We start from the raw sequence: 18,630 nt of genomic DNA on the forward strand, positions 1-18,630 counted from the left end.
CAAGTCTTGGTTTTTACCTGTACAATATGTTATTTCTTCATGCGGTATCAAGTGAAAATCAACAAAACTTTAAACCAGGTTAGACTGCTTTCATAACCTAAAGATGTTCGTCCTTCCTGGTTTGTTAATGCTGTTTTTTCTTTAAAGGGGTGAACAGTCTGGTTTCGACTTCAGTCGGGGGAAAAGTGAGCCAATTGTACAATTCTATTCTATTCCCCAACTTCCCCTGAGAATTGAACAAATTCCCTGGAATACCCTTCTAAAACTTCCGTGTTATTTCAGGAATTCTATGACGAGTAGGAACTAGATATTCGATACCGTGGAAAATATCGCGATATCCGCGAAATATCGCGATATTCGATAATATTGAATATCGGCCCATTGAATATCGATTTATCCATTGAATATATGTCCTATGATGGCTTACATCCCATGATGGTCTGTTTCAGAAGCTATTCCCACCATGATAACAATAGAATTCCGGGGGAAACACTGCCAATACTAATGGTAAGTAATTTTGGTCGTCATTTTTTAAAATTCTTTGGCATCAAAATGATCAAAGATTTTGAATATCGCCACAAAATAATAGTAACAACATGGGACTGGTGCAGGAGAGATGAGCCTCACCTGCAGGAAGGCGCTGCGGTGCCCCGAGGTGCGCCTGGGAGGTCCGGAGGACTTAACCACGCGCACCCCCGGGACGCTCAGCACCTCGTCCTCGCTGTCGTCGTCCTGCTCGTCCAGCGCGAAGGAGCGCAGGCCGTCCGTGTTCACCGGCTTGGTGGTGATGTGGCCGTTGCCGTGGTTGCTTTTGCCGCCGTGGGAGGAGGACGAGGAGGACGCGGGGGGAGCCTCCAGCTCCTCCATGAGCCACTCCATCTCCTCTTCGCCCCCCTCTTCATCCATGTTGACCTGGGGAATTAGAGACAAAGGTGAGTTAGCACAGACAATGAATCATATGGGATAACTTGCATCTCCATGTCTATGTGCAGACAGGTAGATGAAATCCATTTTTTTCTCATACCTGAAACAAGTTGGTGTTTAAGTCTGAACAGCAAAACAACACATTAGATTCACTCATTAGATCAGCCTACCTTGGAGTATTTATAGGAGACCTGGTTTCCTCTCCTGCAACAGCCAGCCACCTTCTGGATCACCAGCTCCCTGGGAGGAGACAAGAGATTTAGCTACATCATCATCTCGCAATTTATCAAATTTGTTTCAACAATTTGTTTCTTTAAATTTCCAGGCAGCATCAACTTGTCTCCCTTTGTGGGACCTCACCTCCTCTCCCTCTTGTGGAGGAGGAGAACCAGGAGGCAGATGGTCAGAAGCAACAACAGCAGGCTTAGCACCGCCCCCACTGCCTGGCTCCGCCTTGACAGACTGGGAGCTCCGCCCTCCCCGTCGTCATCAGACTGTCTGTCAACAGTTCTGTAGGACAATCAAAGACAAATGAGCGATTATTTGTGTGTGAGTTTAGAAATCTATCTGCAACTATGCTTGGGTGTCTACATCTGTCTATATGTGGGTGTATATACATCAGGGTTCCAGTGTGGCCCTCATGAACAGTACTGTGCAAAAGTCTTAGGCATATGTCAAAGATATCCATAAAGCGAAGATACCTTCAAAACTAATGAAATGAAAAGTTTCTGAATATCAAAAATGTACAATAAACAGCAGTCTACTGACACAGTAATGCAGAAAACAAATAAACATCTAAGACTTCTAAGAAATTTATATAAAAAAATCTACGGTGCCTAAGACTTTTGCACAGTACTGTAAAATTTATGTGACTTTCAAGAACTAAGTTGGGCACTTCTACGATGTAAAATTTTTTTTCTTGGTTTGTTAATGTTGTTCTAAAGAGGGTGAACAGTCTGGTTTCTACTCCAGTTGGGCTGAAAACGATCGAATGTATTAAACGTTAAATAAAGGGACCCATTTGTAAAATTCCCTGATATTCCCTGTCTTCTCTCAGAGAATGGATCAAATTCCTTGATTTTCGCTGTCTGGAACAAAACCTCTGTACATTCCATGATATTCAGGAAGTTCCATAACCAGTGGAAACCCTGATATGTATATGTAACAGTGTTGACTCACGTTAGACCACAGACAGCGTCAGTGTGCCAGATAAACAGATACTGGCATCCGTCCGTCTCCAACATAAACTCTGGCATGCCGACGCCCGCCGTGGGGTTACAGTGGAACATGATGGTGGAGGAGACCTTCTTGGTCTTCTCCCGCCCGCACACCGAGTCGGAGGGCACGATCACGTCCAGGTTGCCTCCTGATAAGACAGAAAGGTGAGGTAAGGCTGTCAAATCAACAGTGACTCTGCTGGGATGACCTGTACAGTGTCATTTGTTGTTGACATACCATTAAATGAATGTGTGAATGGTAATGTTCAAATATTAGATACTACACACAATCAACAGAAGATGGTTTTGCCATGATACACACTTTTAGTCCATTGTGCAAGTTTGCTTAAAGGTGCAACATGTAGCAATTTAACATTAACAGTACCACATTAATTTTGAGACAGATTGGCAGCCTATAACGGCCTCTACAATGCATTTTACATTGTGTGCCACCAGGTTAGATTTGGCAGAATTTCTTTATTTTGATTGATTGATTTGATATCTTGATTTTGACTTTTGTATAGTTACCATAAAACAAGACCATCACTGAGAAGATTTTACACTGTGTGTCATCAGGTCGGATTTGGCGGGAAATCTGCTTGATTGCTCTGTGGCACAAAGGGCGATTGCTTTACAGCACAAAACAGGAAGAGGGCGGTGTTCTTCCAGTGCAAGCAAGCTAAAGCTTTCAGAGTTTCTGGCAATGGCAGATGGTGGAAGGAGTGAAAGGCTGATGGAAAAAATCTGTGTTTATCCTCTTCAAGCTTGAGACGCCGGGGAGGGGAAGCGGGGACAGGGAGCAACGGGTTACGCGGAATTACAGGAAATGTCCGATTGAGAATTCTTCATTCATTCCTTTGGGGGACATGGTGTCCAATTTATAGATCAGTATGATTCTTGTTGCAATAGAAGTTTATTTTATCCCAATTGTCTGGGAGTCTTGGTGTGTTCTATGCCTATGTAGGGAGGACACACTGTGTTTTGCCTTCAAAAAATGTGGGTCTTGGTTTCTGATGCTCTGCTATGTCCGTCTTGAGCACACAACTTGTTTTTCCCCACGTCGCCAAGACCACACTGGCGTTTTGTTAAATAACCAAAATGGGTTCTGGTGAGTGAGATTTGGTTTAACAGGAGGGAGATCAGATCTGGCAACCATTTGGCGGATGTTAGGGCGGTGTTTGAAAACCAACCATGGTGGGTCTTTAAGAAATGTAGATAATTTAAGGTATAATTTAGTATTTGGTAACCCAATATTTCTCTATTGACGCTGTTATTTAGTTTGTTACTGTTACTTCTCCAAAATGTCCATCAAATTTCTCTCAACAGCTCATGCAGGATGATCTAAGTGACAATCCAACAGACTGCACTGCTAAAGGTCTAAAGGCCTAGATTTACCTCATTAATAGCGTTATTCTAGGTAGAAGAAATGCAATACTAGTAGTACTACATAATGAGGTAAATATACAAACACTTGGATTATTCTGTTATTCTGCATGAGCTGTTTGGAAGAATTTGATGGTCATTTTTATAACATTTTGGAACTCCAAACAACTAGACCCAATTCACTTCAATCGTTTGTTAGAAGGCTGGGACCGACCTGCAGCAGCTAATTCGCTGTGTGTTTGGTAGTTGTTCGAAACTTCCATGGAATTTCCACTGACATGAGGGTGAGTAGATAATGACAGAATGTTCATTTTGGTCTCTCTCTACTGCGGACTATCAACAAATGGCAAAATTTCCCCCCCAAAAAAACCCCAATACTCGAGTCAACTGTTCCTTTACGGGTACCATATGTAAATTACCTTTAATGTAGTACTTGGCTGTTTTGGAGAGGCCGATCTTGCGCCGGTAGTCTCCGTTGAGTTTGACCTGGCAGATGTTGGCCCCCACACAGGAGGAAATGGAGCTGTTGGTGATGCCGGACAGCTGGATGTGGTAGATGTAGCTGTCGCCGTTGGAGCGGATGTCTCCGGATGCCTGGTGGTGGCTGAGAGAGGAGGAGGAGGGTAAGAATAAAGATAAGCAAAGGGGAGAGGTTCATGTCCACTAGGCCCTCATGTCCGAAGGGTGCTACCAGTATTATTGGTAGCAACACCTTTGGTTTGTGTGTGTCTTTCACTGATGTTTCAACTGCCATCGCATCGTGATTGTAGTTTTTTGAAAAACAGTTTTCCCCCTGACGTTTTTTCACGGTTAGCATTTCCAAGGCCGCTGTAAACCACATGATAAGGTTCTGCATGGTTTTCTTGGTTTTTTCATAATTTCTTGTAAACTGTGAATGATTACTTAATTAAGTCCATTTCAAGGTCCAGTCCACTGAGTGACAGCTCCTCTTTATTTTTTTTCCTATCCTACATAATAAACAACCTCAAGGTGACATATTTGTTAGTGATTGGACTGGGGGGGGGTTGCGGATTGGGTAATGATAAGTAAACTATTGCCTTGTTTGACTAATAGGAAAAAATACATTTGCGTGTGAGAAAGAGAGAAAGCATGATTAAGCGATAGATAGATAGAGTGTGTGTGTGTGTGTGTGTTACCTGAAGTAGAGTGCTCCAAGGCTGAGCTGGGCTCCTGTGTCGGGAACGCGGATCGTCCCGTTCGTCATCACCACCTCGCGCTGCTTCACCGCACACGCCGCCCGGGTCTCCCAGCCGATCACGAACTCACATGTCGCATCGTCCACGCTGCTCACACACACACACACACACATAAATGGAGACTCTTAGCATGGTTGCAGGGTATCTGCATGTTTCAAAAAGCCAAATTTAAGACTGGATTTGAATAAAACCAAAAGCAAAACCAGCAGTCTAAAGCTATATGAAGTCTAAAGCAGATATGATGCAAAAAAAGCATGTTCTTCAATATTGCACCAACACTGTTCTGTATTAATCTATCACTGTATGGTGAAATAGAAGACCTCTAATAATTGGATTAAGACATTTTAATACCTTTTAAGGCCTTACATTTAGATTATTTTAAGGACACAAGAGCATTCACATCCATTTTTGTGTGACTGCATGCACACGTACATGTGAGTCCAGAGTACATGAAGCCTGAACTCGTGCACATCGGTGCATTCACGCACAAGACCGTGTGTAATATTAAGTCTGCTGAGCATTGGCACCGGTTTTGCAAGGGACTCCAAATGACACTGTAACCGGAGAAAACTTTAACTTTTAAGACAAACACTGTGTTCTGCCATGAACACCGGCAGTTAGGCATCCCGAAACACGGAGTAAATGAATGCTGTGGTTGAATGTGCTGCACATGCTCATTATAGCAGCACATGTGGGAGTGAAGCAGAATTTGAACATGGCTGAAATGAAGGTTCTGCTTTGTCCGATTCCTTTCTCCCCCGTCTCCTGTTGGCCTTTTGTCCTTACTTGAGCAATATGGGTGATTTGTTTGTGTTACAACCAATCTGGCTGTATTTGAGCTTTATCGCATCGGTTTTCCTACCTTCCTATTCTCTTCTACGGTTCTGCCAGTGTATTTGCGGTTAATTGGGTTGTGTTTCTCTTCCGTTGTACAAACAATGACTGTATTTAGCTCTACCACAGCCATCAGCCATGGAGGGAAAGCTTCCTTTGAGACCAATGAAAGCTGCTCCACTGTTTGCATTGTGCTGCTGCTGCGATCGACCTTAACATCCAAGCTCAAAAATCGCAGAGGTTCAAATCCTGGTGGCTGATATGTTCATCCTTATATAGCGTATTGAAATAATGAAAAATAAACAAAGATTGTTGATGTGTTGCCTTCCTTGGTGTCACAAACCTTGAAACATCTTTTGCAAATGGGTGCAGCAATATGTTGAGATTCGCCCTCCCTTGAATCCTTACAGGCACAGTCTTTATTTTCCCATGGATGGCAATGAGAAAGTATTGAATTTTGCAAAACGCTGGTATAATACCATTTTAAAATGTTGTAGTGCCGGTATAACCTGCAACCCTAATGTCTAGTATATACACACTTGTTGATGGTAAAATTCCTATGATTTCTGACAATCTTCCTAAAGGAATCCATTAAATGGGAAAAAAATACACACAAAAAAAGAAAAACAAGAAAAATTTGCAAAACACTAAATGATTTCCTTGAGCTCTATGTTACCTGATGAGTGCTGGGTGCCCGACAGTGGAGCCGCAGCTCAGCTGGATCACAGTCTTGGCCTTCAGGCCATTATCACAGACAGCATCTCCCATCGAATAGCTGACAAAGATCTTTCCGTCTGCAGAGGAAGGAAAGAAGTGCAAGGCTGTGATCAGATTTTCCTCAGCTCAAAAGGGAGCATTATAACATTGTAGTGACAAAGGGGATAGTGTGAAAATGGAATAGAAGAGGATGAGGAGCCCATGCTAAAATTGTAGGAAGATGTAGGTACATGACCTCAACCCAAGGAGAACAGAGCACCGAAAGTTTTATCATCTCGTCCAATAGCTCTAATCAGACTAATCACAACTACTAGTAAGTCAATCTAAATTTTGAAACAGTTTATATTTGACCCACTACTTCAGATGTATTTGATTCGACATGCTGCAACTATTCAGAATTGTCCATCAAGAGCAGTCAAGTATCCCATAGAATACAATACAACTTGTCATTTTTTCGTAAAATCTTTTGGCAAGAAAATGGTCAAATATAGACACTGAATTTCAGCACCAAATATCCTCCAAAATATCGTCTATTGGTAGCTTCAATTCAAAGATATCTATATCAGCCTTCAAAAACTCAACTGAACCCTAATCCAGACTCGTAACAGCATACTGAAACACTTTTGATTCCATGACCCACCGGCGTAGCGCATCTTCTGGGTGTAAACCCGGCCCAGGGTCTGGGTCTTCCCTGCTGCCGAGTGGCGGCACACCGTCGCCCCTTCTGGACAATCTGTCAGTCCACCGTGGATACCCTGGCACAGGTTGATATAATACCTAAAGACATATAGAAAGAGGACAGAGTGTAACAGATACAGAGCTCGCCATTTCAACATACAGCTCACTCGGGAGTCAATATTGTAGTACTACAGGTATGTAAGAGACAAATTATATATAGGTCCAAAATTGACAAACTTAGCCTTTAAAGCAATATTCCACTTCATTTTAACATGGGGGTTATTTGCCACTTGAATTTTTACTTCCCATCCATTTGAATGAGGCCATGAAAATAGCCTGAAAACTTACATTTAACATGTTCGTGAACAGAAGGGTACTGAACTGGTCTTCTGCTATTGGCTGATCTTTGGTGCCAGGTGAAGTCACCATCTGGCACCAAAGATCAGCCAATAGCAGATGACCAGTTCAGTACCCTACTTTTCACCATTAGGTGTCGGGCTTCACCACAGATTTGGGTTTGGGGTTTAGTTGCTCTTGAAAATGAAAATACAGAATATGTGCAATATACTGTAATGTAGGAGTTTTACAGGTACAGAGTGCCCACCCCGAGTTAAAGCCGGACTTACGAGTCTCCTTTGTGGCTGAACTTCCATGGCTCTGTGAGGGAGGACAGGGTGCGGAGGTCGTAGGTCTGATGCTGGCTGACCAGCTTACACTCCATCTTCCTGGGGGGGCAAACGGCGCTGGTCCGCCACTGGAAAGTGGCCGAGCAGCCGCCGGTTTCCGAGAGCAACTGAGGGGTCCCGTGCCCCGCGGACTGGTCGCAGATTAGCAGTATGGAGGACTGACGCTTACCGGACGCTGGAGGAAGGGGAGAAGCAACACAGGACGGCTTTCAGAAAAGAGAGATCTATTGAGAAAAGTAACGGGCGTTGGGCAGGAATGCAGATTGTACAACATCTAATTTCATCATGAAGAACTTAATTTTCCTACACCTAGAATCCATAGGGTTGTGGCGGACTGGACATTTGACCCAAACTGGCCCACCCCAGATACTCCACCCACCGGCCCTCTTCTCACGATACGGACACATGTAGAACAAAGTATAGTGGATCCGTTACCTGCGAGGCAGAATCCCCACTTCTGGTCGGTGTTGTAGTCGGCGGTGGTGGCGCACCACTTCTTGCCGTCCATCCGTGCTGCTGTGGTGCACTCTGTGTACGACTTGTTCATGACGGTGAAGGGGAACATGCACGGGTCCCCCTGCTTTGTCACTGGAACACACACACACACATGCAAAACACTAGTGCGCTTTGTCCCCGCAACATAAGAATCTCACGCTGCGTTTATCCTGCGAATCTAGGACACAGTGTTTACAAGAAAGCTCTGATTGCCGGAGTATACTTAATCTGATTATTTTTTTCCAGCAAAGTAATTTAGATGCATTGGGTCAAAGAGTATTCTGGTCATCATTTTTATGACCCTGTGCTCACTGGAAGACCAGGTTGGAAGATATCAAGCCTCAGGACACCCAGCTCCTACATGTACGTACAAGCTCTTCAGCAAGACTATTAGCATGTGTTCAGACTGCAAGCAACTTGGCTGATGGGCCACTCTATTCTGACCAATTGTGAGCAGTGCGAGAGGCTCCAATTAGTTTTGAGCAAGAAAAATAAGCCATATTTTTATACGAAAACATGTATCTGATTGGCTGTTGACCCTAATCCCAACCTTAACCCTTTTGTCCTGTTTTCTTAGCTTGGGTTCCTAGATAGCCTTGGCTCAAATAGTATTAGCAACTTATTTTTATGGTTTGTTTTATCCTATTTCTAAATGCTATTTGGACCCGACACTATCTCAATTGTCCTGATGCAGAAAAGACCACCCATCTGGTGCTCCATGCAGGTTGAAATTGAACAAAATATTGGAAACACCACATGAAAAAGGACTTTAACTTTGAAGTGACTAGTCATACTAAGTTGAATGCCAATTAGCTTTAAAAGAGCTCTGACAATCACCACTTTTATATGTGAGTTTTCAAAGCAACATGAGGCAACTCATGGAACTCCTATTCCACAAAGCCGGGAGAGGTTTCATGAACACCCGGGTGAAGTCAAACCCGTTCCATGGCCTCCCAAATCAGCAGATCTAAACATCATTGAACCTTAATGACAAATAGGTTTCTATCTCCTTCATCCCTCAAAGAACTGAAGGCTTTCCTTCTTGAAGAAAGGTCAAAAATCCCACTACACACAGTTCAGGACTTGACGACTGACAATCAGACAGGGATTCCATTATTTTGCCCATGCCCTGTAAATGCTAAGAATGATGTCTTGTATGATCCGGGCCTGTTTAGGGTGTGGCAAACAAGTTAAATGTAGACTTACATGGCGGGCAAGGGTCTCCCCCTCCATACTGCATCAGTATGGCCTGCTCCTCGTGTTTGAAGTCCATTGTCATGGCCTTGCTGATGCCAAATGACGACGCAAACGTGACCGCTCCTGAGCCAGAACCAGAACCAGAACCAGACACCCGGCACACGGCGCTCTTCTTACAAACCGGCTCTGCCACCGAGCTGCATACGTTGATCCGGTAGGTGTCGGAGCCGACCGGTACCTAGCGCACAGAGACTTACTTTACCACAATTCACCACAACAGTAATGCTTATCTAAGGCAATGGTTCTCAACCTGGGGATTGGGACCCCCCAGGGGGTCACAAGATAATTTTGGGGGGGGTCGCAAAATGATTGATGGAATAGGAAAAAACATTCCTACTACACAAATTTTTGTCTATCTTTTCAGATTTTTCTCAAATTTTTGCTTTTCTTGTGTAATACTGAATAGTTTTCAGCTTCTAGGCCTCCTCTAACAATTAATGAAACAAGCTAAAAAGGGACAATATATATTTTTTTTTTCAAAGTTATATTGAAGATATTTTAATACTTTTTAAGGACTTTAAATTTAGATTCTTTATTTCAAGATTTTTTCAGACTTTTAAAAGACCTGCAGATACCTTGTTAGACAGACAAATTACAGTTATACTTAAGTTTGAGTTTAAAGTGAACAATCACAGGAATAGCTTTAACATGATGCTGGTTTAAAAACATTTTAAGGGCACTTCAAGTCAATAACGATTAAAACAATATCACGCTTTCCTGTGATGTCTGACAGAATCACAGGAACATACTCTTAAAGCTGCGATAAGCGTTGTTTTTCTGACCACTAGGGGGGCGACAGAAACCGCAGCACATTTGTATATAACACACAGCAAAGCTACTGCACTATGGAGGCTACTTTAATGGAAGCCCTTCGAGCCTCTGGGGGCCGCGGCTCACCTGGACCTCTCCGGTGAGGGCCGACAGGTCGAAGGTGAACTGGAGCTGGGAGTCTTTGAGCTGGCAGCCGCTGGTGTGGGTGGCGTCCGGGCAAACCACCGGGGTCGCCCACTCAAACGCAAAGACGCAGTCCTGCTTCCTCAGCATCTGGGGAGAGCCCTGGACGCAGATATACAGACATACATAGGGTCAGATATCTGATTAAAATTCAGATATGGTCCAGTCAATGTTGTCTATAGTAGAGGGGGAAGTAATTGTCAGTACATTGATCACTGAATCTGCCTAATGTTGTGTTTAAATTACTTTTCAAGGCCTAGAAATTGTCAAAATCACTTTCCATTCAATCTTTCCATCCCTCAGAGAGAGAAACAGACTGTATGTGTCTTTGAAAGTATCACAGTCCTGTTATGAAATGCATTGGGGGGTGTGCAGACTGACCAGCTCCAGGCCTCTCTGGCAGGTAAAGATGATTTTGGAGGTGTAGTTCTGGGCCAGGTCGGCCAGACATGGGGTGGAGCTTGTGTAGGTGATTGACACCTCGTTGGTGGCGGTGTTGATCTCGGGACCGGCGGTCGTCCTCCCGATGTCCTGAAAGAGACGGAGAGAGTAAACGAAACGAAGACACGAGACGAGAGATGAAGAGATGGAACAACAGAGAGCACAGACAAAAAGGAAACCGATAACAAGCACCTTCGTTTGCTTGATTTTTCAGAGTGTAAAGCGAAAGTGAAATTTCCCCCCCACTCCCTGTCTGAAAGTAGGGTAAAGGAGAATATGTGTGTGTGTGTGTGCCTCTCACCACAGGCGGTCCGTTGTCAGGGTCCATACAGACGGCGGCGCCGGCGGGGCAGGTCACCCCGGGGATGGGGTTGAGAGGCTGGCAGATGTTGATGTAGAAGTCTGGAGAACCGTCGCTCTGGTCCAAGTCCTCGTCTGGAAGGACAGGATCGTGAGAAACGAAATAGAAAAAAAAAAATCAGGGTACTAGCAGATTTTTTAAGACCTTTTTAAATCATAATTGGAATTGAATTTAAGACCAATTAAAACAAAACAAAGATAGAAAGCTGGCAAAACCAGAATGTTTCTAATCGAACCAATTAAAGTTTTAATACTATAAATGTGCAGTCTAGGAAAAAAGGACACCAGGAAATTAATTTTTAAGGTACATGAAGTCCAATAATGTTTAGTAAAGCAGATAAGATGCATATGGTACTATTAACCCTGTTCTGTATTCATCTAAGAGTGGACATGCAGTGCCAAGAATGTTGTCATAACATGGTGAAAAAATAAGACCTCTAATAACTTTCTAGTAAATTTCCATCATTTATCTTGATGAAAAGAGCAAAAACGAAAGAAAAGTGGGCAGAGGGACAGACAGGACAGTGTAGGGATGCAAACCCCTCGGCCTACTGACCTGTGGCAGTGTAGTAGCCGCTGACGTGGATCAGAGGGGTCAGGTCTATGAGAGCGGAGCCGTTCAGGACTGAGCATTTTACCTCCAAGATGAAACAAGAAGGGGAAAAAGATTGTTGTTTTAAATGCTTTTCAATTTTAATCTCATGTTTGTCAAATTCACATTATAGCGAGCTGGCTGTGCAGCTGTCATCTCGCCATGTGCAGACCGGTAGACTAGCAGCACTCAATCTGACTCCCGAAAACGAAAGTGAAACGTAAAATTCTTTGCTCCATTGTCACATGTATATGGTATTTGTAATAAGTAACTTGACACTAGGCGTGGGCCGATATTCAATATTATCGAATATAAACCTATAATCCAGTGGTTCTCAACGAGGGGTCCTTGAGGGGGTTCCAGGGGGTCCCCAGCAAATTGATGAAATGTTAAACTTCACCATTATTTCATTTACAAGAAGTGAACACAATTAGAGAATGTAGAAGAATGACTGTTTTGATCATAGTTTCCCTGTTATCTCTCTACCTACAATACAGATAGTCATGGGATTCTGGACAAAATCATATCTGACAATAAAAATATTCTCAGATTTGGGTTTGAGAGTCAAAATCTCATCGAATGGGGGTCCGTGGCTCTAATGTGGACTAAACTAGGGGTCCTTGATATGAAAAAGGTTGAGAACCACTGCTATAATCTACTAGTGGTAGGAGAGTAAAAAGACAAAAATAATCATACTTGAAGTGAAAAATGTGTATTTTGAATCCAATTTAAGTGGGTTCCCTTTTTCACAACCAGCCCGTTTTTCTGGAAATAGCAGGAATGAGCAAATTATGCCAAATGCTCTAGAAATTTGATATAAAGAAAATTCAATGTAAAAAAAGAAATGACAATAATATTGTATATCGCCGCGATACATTGAACTTAACCCTGTATGTCTGCCTTTAGATGCATCTGTCATCCATCCTCTCTCTGCCTGCGTAGACAGTTTGCTGCATTGTTAGCGAGTGCTAGCAATCAGTAACAACCTCAACAGCTAGTTGCATCACAGCACACACACACACACATTCACAGATGCTGGGCTCAGGTCACATGTAACAACACAGGTTTCTTAATATTTGTATTTTGCTGGAAGTCCACATGAATCGGGGTGAACTGAAAGACATTTGACTCCAGCCCTCTCACACACACACACACACACTTACAGACTGCTCGCAGACCAGGTGTGTGTGCAGGGAGAAGAAGTGCGTGCAGGTCTCGGCGTTCGAGTCGACGTGGACCGGCTCGGTGGTGGTGGCCGAGCCCGAGGAGGGAGGCCTACACAAAACACAAGATAAACACACCTGGAAATGGGAAAACTTGCAAAAAAAAACCTGATCCCAAAATGACTTCAAAAAATGACATTGAAAGACAGAGCGACGGAGAGAGAGAGAGAGAGAGAGAGAGAGAGGGAGAGGGAGGGGGGGAGGTACCTGCAGATGAAGTGGATGATGCTGCTGTGTTTGAGGGTGGGGTTGGCGGGGCAGGGGTCTCCCCCGTCGTAGGTCAGCTCCAGCACATGGTCCTTGTAGGACAGCTTCTTGCTCACCTGACCGCCGCTCACCGCGCTTTTGACGTCCTTAATGCAGACACCTGGAACACACACACACACACACGATCATAAGCATACACACCCGAGCAGCCAGGCATGCGTGCACACACACAAAATAAAAGCCGTAACTAAAAAATCTTAACTAAAAAACTCAACTGTAGTACTCAAGTCTTTATCTCAGTTTCAGCCACTGTTGGATGTTGACTCGACTTTTTCATGCCTTTCTCAAAATATACAACTTTTTTGGTGTATTTTCACCTTAGCACTACAAACAATGTAAGGGATTTCATTCCTTTGCATTGATTAGCTAGATGTTGAAAGGTTTAGTACTGAGCACATTTGCAGAAAGATCTACATTTCTGTTCATCACTAAAAAACAAGAAAGAAATTTGGAAAGGAATGTACATCTATTATTGCTTATTTTGGTCTTGGTCTTGGAACGGGACTCGATTTGCTCTGGTCTCTGGTCTTGACTTGGACTCGACCCCCTTTGGACCTGGTCTCGGAATTGACTTGGACTTGCTTAAGGGGCCTTTCAGTCCGAATCCGGGTACGGTTCGTGTCAAAAGTTGGTAATGTGAAAGCTTTTTTTCAGCTGTACAAGGTGGTCTGAGCACGGTTCCTAAGGGTGGTACATGGGGCTGGGCGATAATTCAATATTATCGTTTATCATCTTTCAGTGGAATCATATCGTGATGATATGAAGATATTTTAATATCGTGACACACATTTCTGCTGTCTAAATTGGTGATGACAAGCAAATTTTACTTAAAAACTCTCATAAAATGAGGTATGGTAGGAATATTATTTGAAAATTTCAGTTTTGTTTGACATCACACCTAATATTACCATTCGGTTCAATGAGATGAACATTAATTTGATTATTTAACGTGATTTTGCATACATGAACCATATCGTGATATATATTGATATCGAGAAAAATCCTTATGATTATCGTGATATTGATTTCAACCATATCGCCCAGCCTTAGCGGTACAACTGTGGTACAGTTCACATTGATGAGAACACAGTCCGTACTCAGCCAGGAAAATAAAAACGACGTGATGGAAAATAAATCTGTAAAGTCTGGCACACATTTTTCTTTCAATTCGATAAAGTGCATTGGACAGACTCATATCGATGACGAAGGTTTTACGCAAATATATCGCGGCTCGCAGAATTATTATGTGAAACCAGACCAGCGATGCCAGATCAGACTCGTGGTTCGGACTCAAACAAACACACCAAGCGTGAAGATAACCTAAGGGCCAAAGGGCAGTCCATAATATGACCCGCATTGAAATTTCTGGTCGCCCATTATGTTCGAGGCTGTAGATGACAAACAGCGGTGACGCCTGTCCTGGTTGTAACGTAAACCATCTGAACGTCTACGCGGGGACTAATCAGTAACCAGGAGAGGTTTAATGAGTTGGTTCCCCGCATTTGCCTTTACTTTGAGGAGTTCCCGTTCAATCCTAGAATCACTGATTTATGGAGCTGGCAAATGCAGACAGATTCAGAGAAGAAAAGAGCTTGTATCAGCAAAAGGACTGAAATGCAGCATGGTAGAGGAAGAAATACAATGCTGGAGTAGAGTTCCAACAACTCTACACTACTACTACTACTACTACTACTACTCTACTGACCAACCGGTTGACCGACCGATGCGTGTACATACCGGTTCCCGAGCTGCACCCGGCGTTGGCCACTTCTCCACAGATGTTGAGGCGGAACATCTTCCTGGGGTCTTTGTGGTCGTAGACGGTGTAGCCTCCGCTCAGTGCCAGGGAGTTCAGGTCAAAAAGATGCCCTGGGGGGGTCGGATTTGGGGGAGTGCAATAAGACACAGTATGGTCCCATATTAAAGAAACTCTAATTTCCCTCTGTTTACATACACATAGGATGAAAAAACGTTTAATGAAGACATTGTTAAAATCCAGTAAACACGTCACAACTGGACTTGGAATGTGTGTGTCCGTACATGAGTTTGACGTGTGTGTGTGTGTGTGTGTGTGTGTGTCGGACCTGTAGCGGGGTTGCTGACCCTGCAGTCGTCATGCTGGCTGCCGTTGAGAGGGCAGGCGGCGGCGGTCAGCCACAGGAAGGTGTACACGCACTCCTCGATGGCCGAGATCAGAGTGGGCCGCGAGTCCTGGACGGGTGGAGGGGGACACACACACACACACACACACACACACACACACACACACACACACACACACACACACACACACACACACACACACACACACACACACACACACACACACACACACACACACACACACACACACACACACACACACACACACACACACATACACGGTCTGTGTACATCAACTGTATATAGAATCAATGTGAGTACTATTCAGTTTACAGTCATTCATGATGTTTTTATCTGTTGACCTGTTCTGAATAGGGCATTCTTGATGTTAAAGAGTGACTAAACCCCAAACCAAAATCTGTGGTGAAGCCTGACACCTAATGGTGAAAAGTAGGGTACTGCACTGGTCATCTGCTATTGGCTGGTCTTTGTGCCAGGTGATGTCACCACCTGTTGTACTCTAGAAGGTGACATCACCTGGCACAAAATACCAGCCTACAGCAGATGGCCAGTTACCCTACTTTTCACCATTAGGTGTGGTTAGGTTATGCTTTAATAGATAAAAACAGCTAATTCAGAAGAGTTTAACAGATAAAAACAGTATATATCGAATATGTTATTGGATATAAACAGCTTATTTAGAATGGCTTAACAGTTAAAACAAACTCATTCAGAATATAGGTCACGGGTTATTCAGAATATGTTAACAGATAATACCAGCTTGATCAAAATAGGTGAACAGATAAAAAAACAGCTTATTCAGAACAGACTAACTGATAAACAACAGTATGGTAGGTTAGGCCTAAGTAGTTTCACATATCTCATTTTTCCTCCCACTGGAATAGTTTTATATTGCAAACACATCATTACTGTATTGATAGCAGGACAGCTTAATTTGCCTATCCAAGTAATTGTTGTTAGATTGGCTGTAATCCCTATAGATTAGGGTTGGACCAGTATGGGTTTCTGAAGACCGATGCAGACACTGATATGTACTACAGCTGCTAATAGGCAATATTTTGTGTCCATATTCATTTTCAAGCCAAAAAATAATAACAAATGGCTCAGTATTTCCTGTGAAATGTATTCTTGTCCGGGTGGAAAAGCCTCTGAAACAGCATTTAGACCATCACGGGACACTAAAACTTCCAATTTCCAACTTTCAAATTCCAGCCCTACTTTTAGCGTCATCTCTCACCACTTTGTCTTTGTCGCACTGGAAGCGGATGACGGTGCTCCTCTTCCTGACGCCGTCGGGACAGGCCCGGCCGCTGGTGTACTGCAGCTTCAGGACGCCCCTGTCCCAGGTCGGGCCGGCCTCCACCTCCCCGAGGCTCACGTATTCGTCGCCCGCCTTCAGGCAGGACGCGGCGCTCGACGGACACTTCCACGAGCCTGCGACAAAGAGTATTTGGATGGCTAGTCACACTCCCAAAACTTTGAGTGACATTTTTCACGCAGTTTGCTACTCTGAATCTTTTATGACAAATTGTGAGGTTGCAAAAAAATCGGATTTTTTTGCAACCTCACATTCGAAATCATTTGTCCACAAATGTTACTTACATTCACAAAATGTTGTTTACGACTCCGATTCTTTTCTACAAATTTACAAATTATTTTTCTTTGCTTAAATCTTTTTTACACATTCACACATTCAAATACATTGCAATTTTTTTTGCCAGGGTTAGGGTTATTTCTAAGCTTTTTTACAAGCTCAAAATCTTTTTGACCCGTTATTGAGCCCATAATATATGCAATATATAATAGATGAGGAAAAATATCAGAATATGAAGAAATACTGTATGTATTCACTCATAGTACTGCTGAAAGGTGCCTTGGATAAAAGTTATTTTGGACTAGCCTAGAGCTGCAACGATTAATCGATTAGCTGTCAACTATTAAATTAATTGGCAACTATTTTGATAATTGATTAATCGGTTTGAGTAATTTTTTAAGAAAAATAAGTCAAAATTCTCTGCTTCCAGCTTATTAAATGTGAATATTTTCTGGTTTCTTTACTCCTCTATGACAGTAAACTGAATATCTTTGGGTTGTGGACAAAACAAGACATTTGAGGACGTCATCTTGGGCTTTGGGAAACACTGATCCACATTTTTCACCATTTTCTGACATTTTATAGACCAAACAACTAATCGATTAATCGAGAAAATAATCAACAGATTAATCGACAGTGAAAATAATCGTTAGTTGCAGCCCTAAACTAGCCCATGGTTTGGATCTTTCCTCATTTCTCTGCCTCTTTCCTTCTCCTCTCCAGCTCAAGTTAAGTTGGAGATCTGTTAAATGTCCTGAGATGAAAACAGGGAAACACACACACACACACACACACACACACACACACACACACACTGACCTCCCTGCTGCACCAGCGACCTGCAGACGTTGATGTAGAAGCGTTGCTCGGTGTCACCGGTAGTGGGCTCCGCCTCCCAGTTCCGAGTCTCTATGGCCAGGGGGGACAGGTCGTAAGAGTGGCCCTGGTCGTCTCTGAGGACACACACACACACACACACACACACACACACACACACACACACACACAGAGAGAGAGACAAACACACCGCGTGACATGCAGAACGTGGAAATCCAATGTCATGTGTGTTCAGGTATGTGGTCTGTCCAGGTTTCTGAACAATTGCTGATGATAATATAATAACTGGACTGTTGTTAATAATATGATAACTGAACTGTATCTGTAAATAATTTAACGGAGTGTTACCTGTAGGAGCAGCTGGTGGTTTTGACTGGAAGGCAGGCCAGGGCGGTGCGCCAGCTGAACAGATAGGTGCAGTCTGGAGTCTCCTTGATGAACTCTGGCGCCCCCTAGACACGGGAAGGCAACACAACACACACACAGGTGGTCACCATCAGTACAGAGCTGAATTGTAGAGAACTACAATACCCATAAACCCTGCGAGCTCCTGACGATTCAGAGGAGATCTGCATCCCCCTTGTGTCCTACTGCAAGAATGATGGGGAAGAAGCTGCTTTAAAATATGCTAGTACATTTAGTTAATTGTGGGTGTTGGAATTTCTATTAATACACTCCAACTATATAGAAACACTGTAAAACATCACTGACTTCATAGCTCAACATCTCACAAATTACAAAGATTGAGGCGGGTAAGAAGTAGGCTTGGGTCGATATGCGATATTATCGAATATCGCGATATTTCCCGCAAATATCGTTGTTGCTTAGAT

The 18,630-nt window shown here is 43.3% G+C and overlaps 1 protein-coding gene across 1 annotated transcript in view; it reads right to left on the minus strand.

The window, feature by feature from the left end:
- The window catches only part of igf2r (insulin-like growth factor 2 receptor), a 57,128-nt gene that overhangs the window by 4,233 nt on the left and 34,265 nt on the right, over positions 1-18,630 (minus strand). Inside the window, exons 29-50 of the mRNA XM_071530039.1 lie at positions 18,149-18,252; positions 17,783-17,916; positions 16,607-16,803; positions 15,330-15,456; positions 14,983-15,114; positions 13,186-13,345; positions 12,919-13,030; positions 11,720-11,801; positions 11,105-11,238; positions 10,744-10,893; positions 10,306-10,464; positions 9,358-9,586; positions 8,092-8,244; positions 7,597-7,831; positions 6,933-7,069; positions 6,252-6,369; positions 4,682-4,828; positions 3,944-4,128; positions 2,104-2,290; positions 1,285-1,434; positions 1,095-1,164; positions 628-912 (exon numbers count right to left, since the gene is read on the minus strand). Coding sequence (XP_071386140.1) covers positions 628-912; positions 1,095-1,164; positions 1,285-1,434; positions 2,104-2,290; positions 3,944-4,128; positions 4,682-4,828; positions 6,252-6,369; positions 6,933-7,069; positions 7,597-7,831; positions 8,092-8,244; positions 9,358-9,586; positions 10,306-10,464; positions 10,744-10,893; positions 11,105-11,238; positions 11,720-11,801; positions 12,919-13,030; positions 13,186-13,345; positions 14,983-15,114; positions 15,330-15,456; positions 16,607-16,803; positions 17,783-17,916; positions 18,149-18,252 — 3,387 coding nt within the window. The remainder of the gene's footprint in view (positions 1-627; positions 913-1,094; positions 1,165-1,284; positions 1,435-2,103; positions 2,291-3,943; positions 4,129-4,681; positions 4,829-6,251; positions 6,370-6,932; positions 7,070-7,596; positions 7,832-8,091; positions 8,245-9,357; positions 9,587-10,305; positions 10,465-10,743; positions 10,894-11,104; positions 11,239-11,719; positions 11,802-12,918; positions 13,031-13,185; positions 13,346-14,982; positions 15,115-15,329; positions 15,457-16,606; positions 16,804-17,782; positions 17,917-18,148; positions 18,253-18,630) is intronic.

Source organism: Centroberyx affinis, unplaced genomic scaffold (genome assembly GCF_046629955.1).
Source record: "Centroberyx affinis isolate AG114_WGS23_722 - 3 ecotype Tasmania unplaced genomic scaffold, CSIRO-AGI_Caff_v1 ptg001864l_1, whole genome shotgun sequence".
In the NCBI taxonomy this organism is placed as follows: Eukaryota; Metazoa; Chordata; class Actinopteri; order Beryciformes; family Berycidae; genus Centroberyx; species Centroberyx affinis.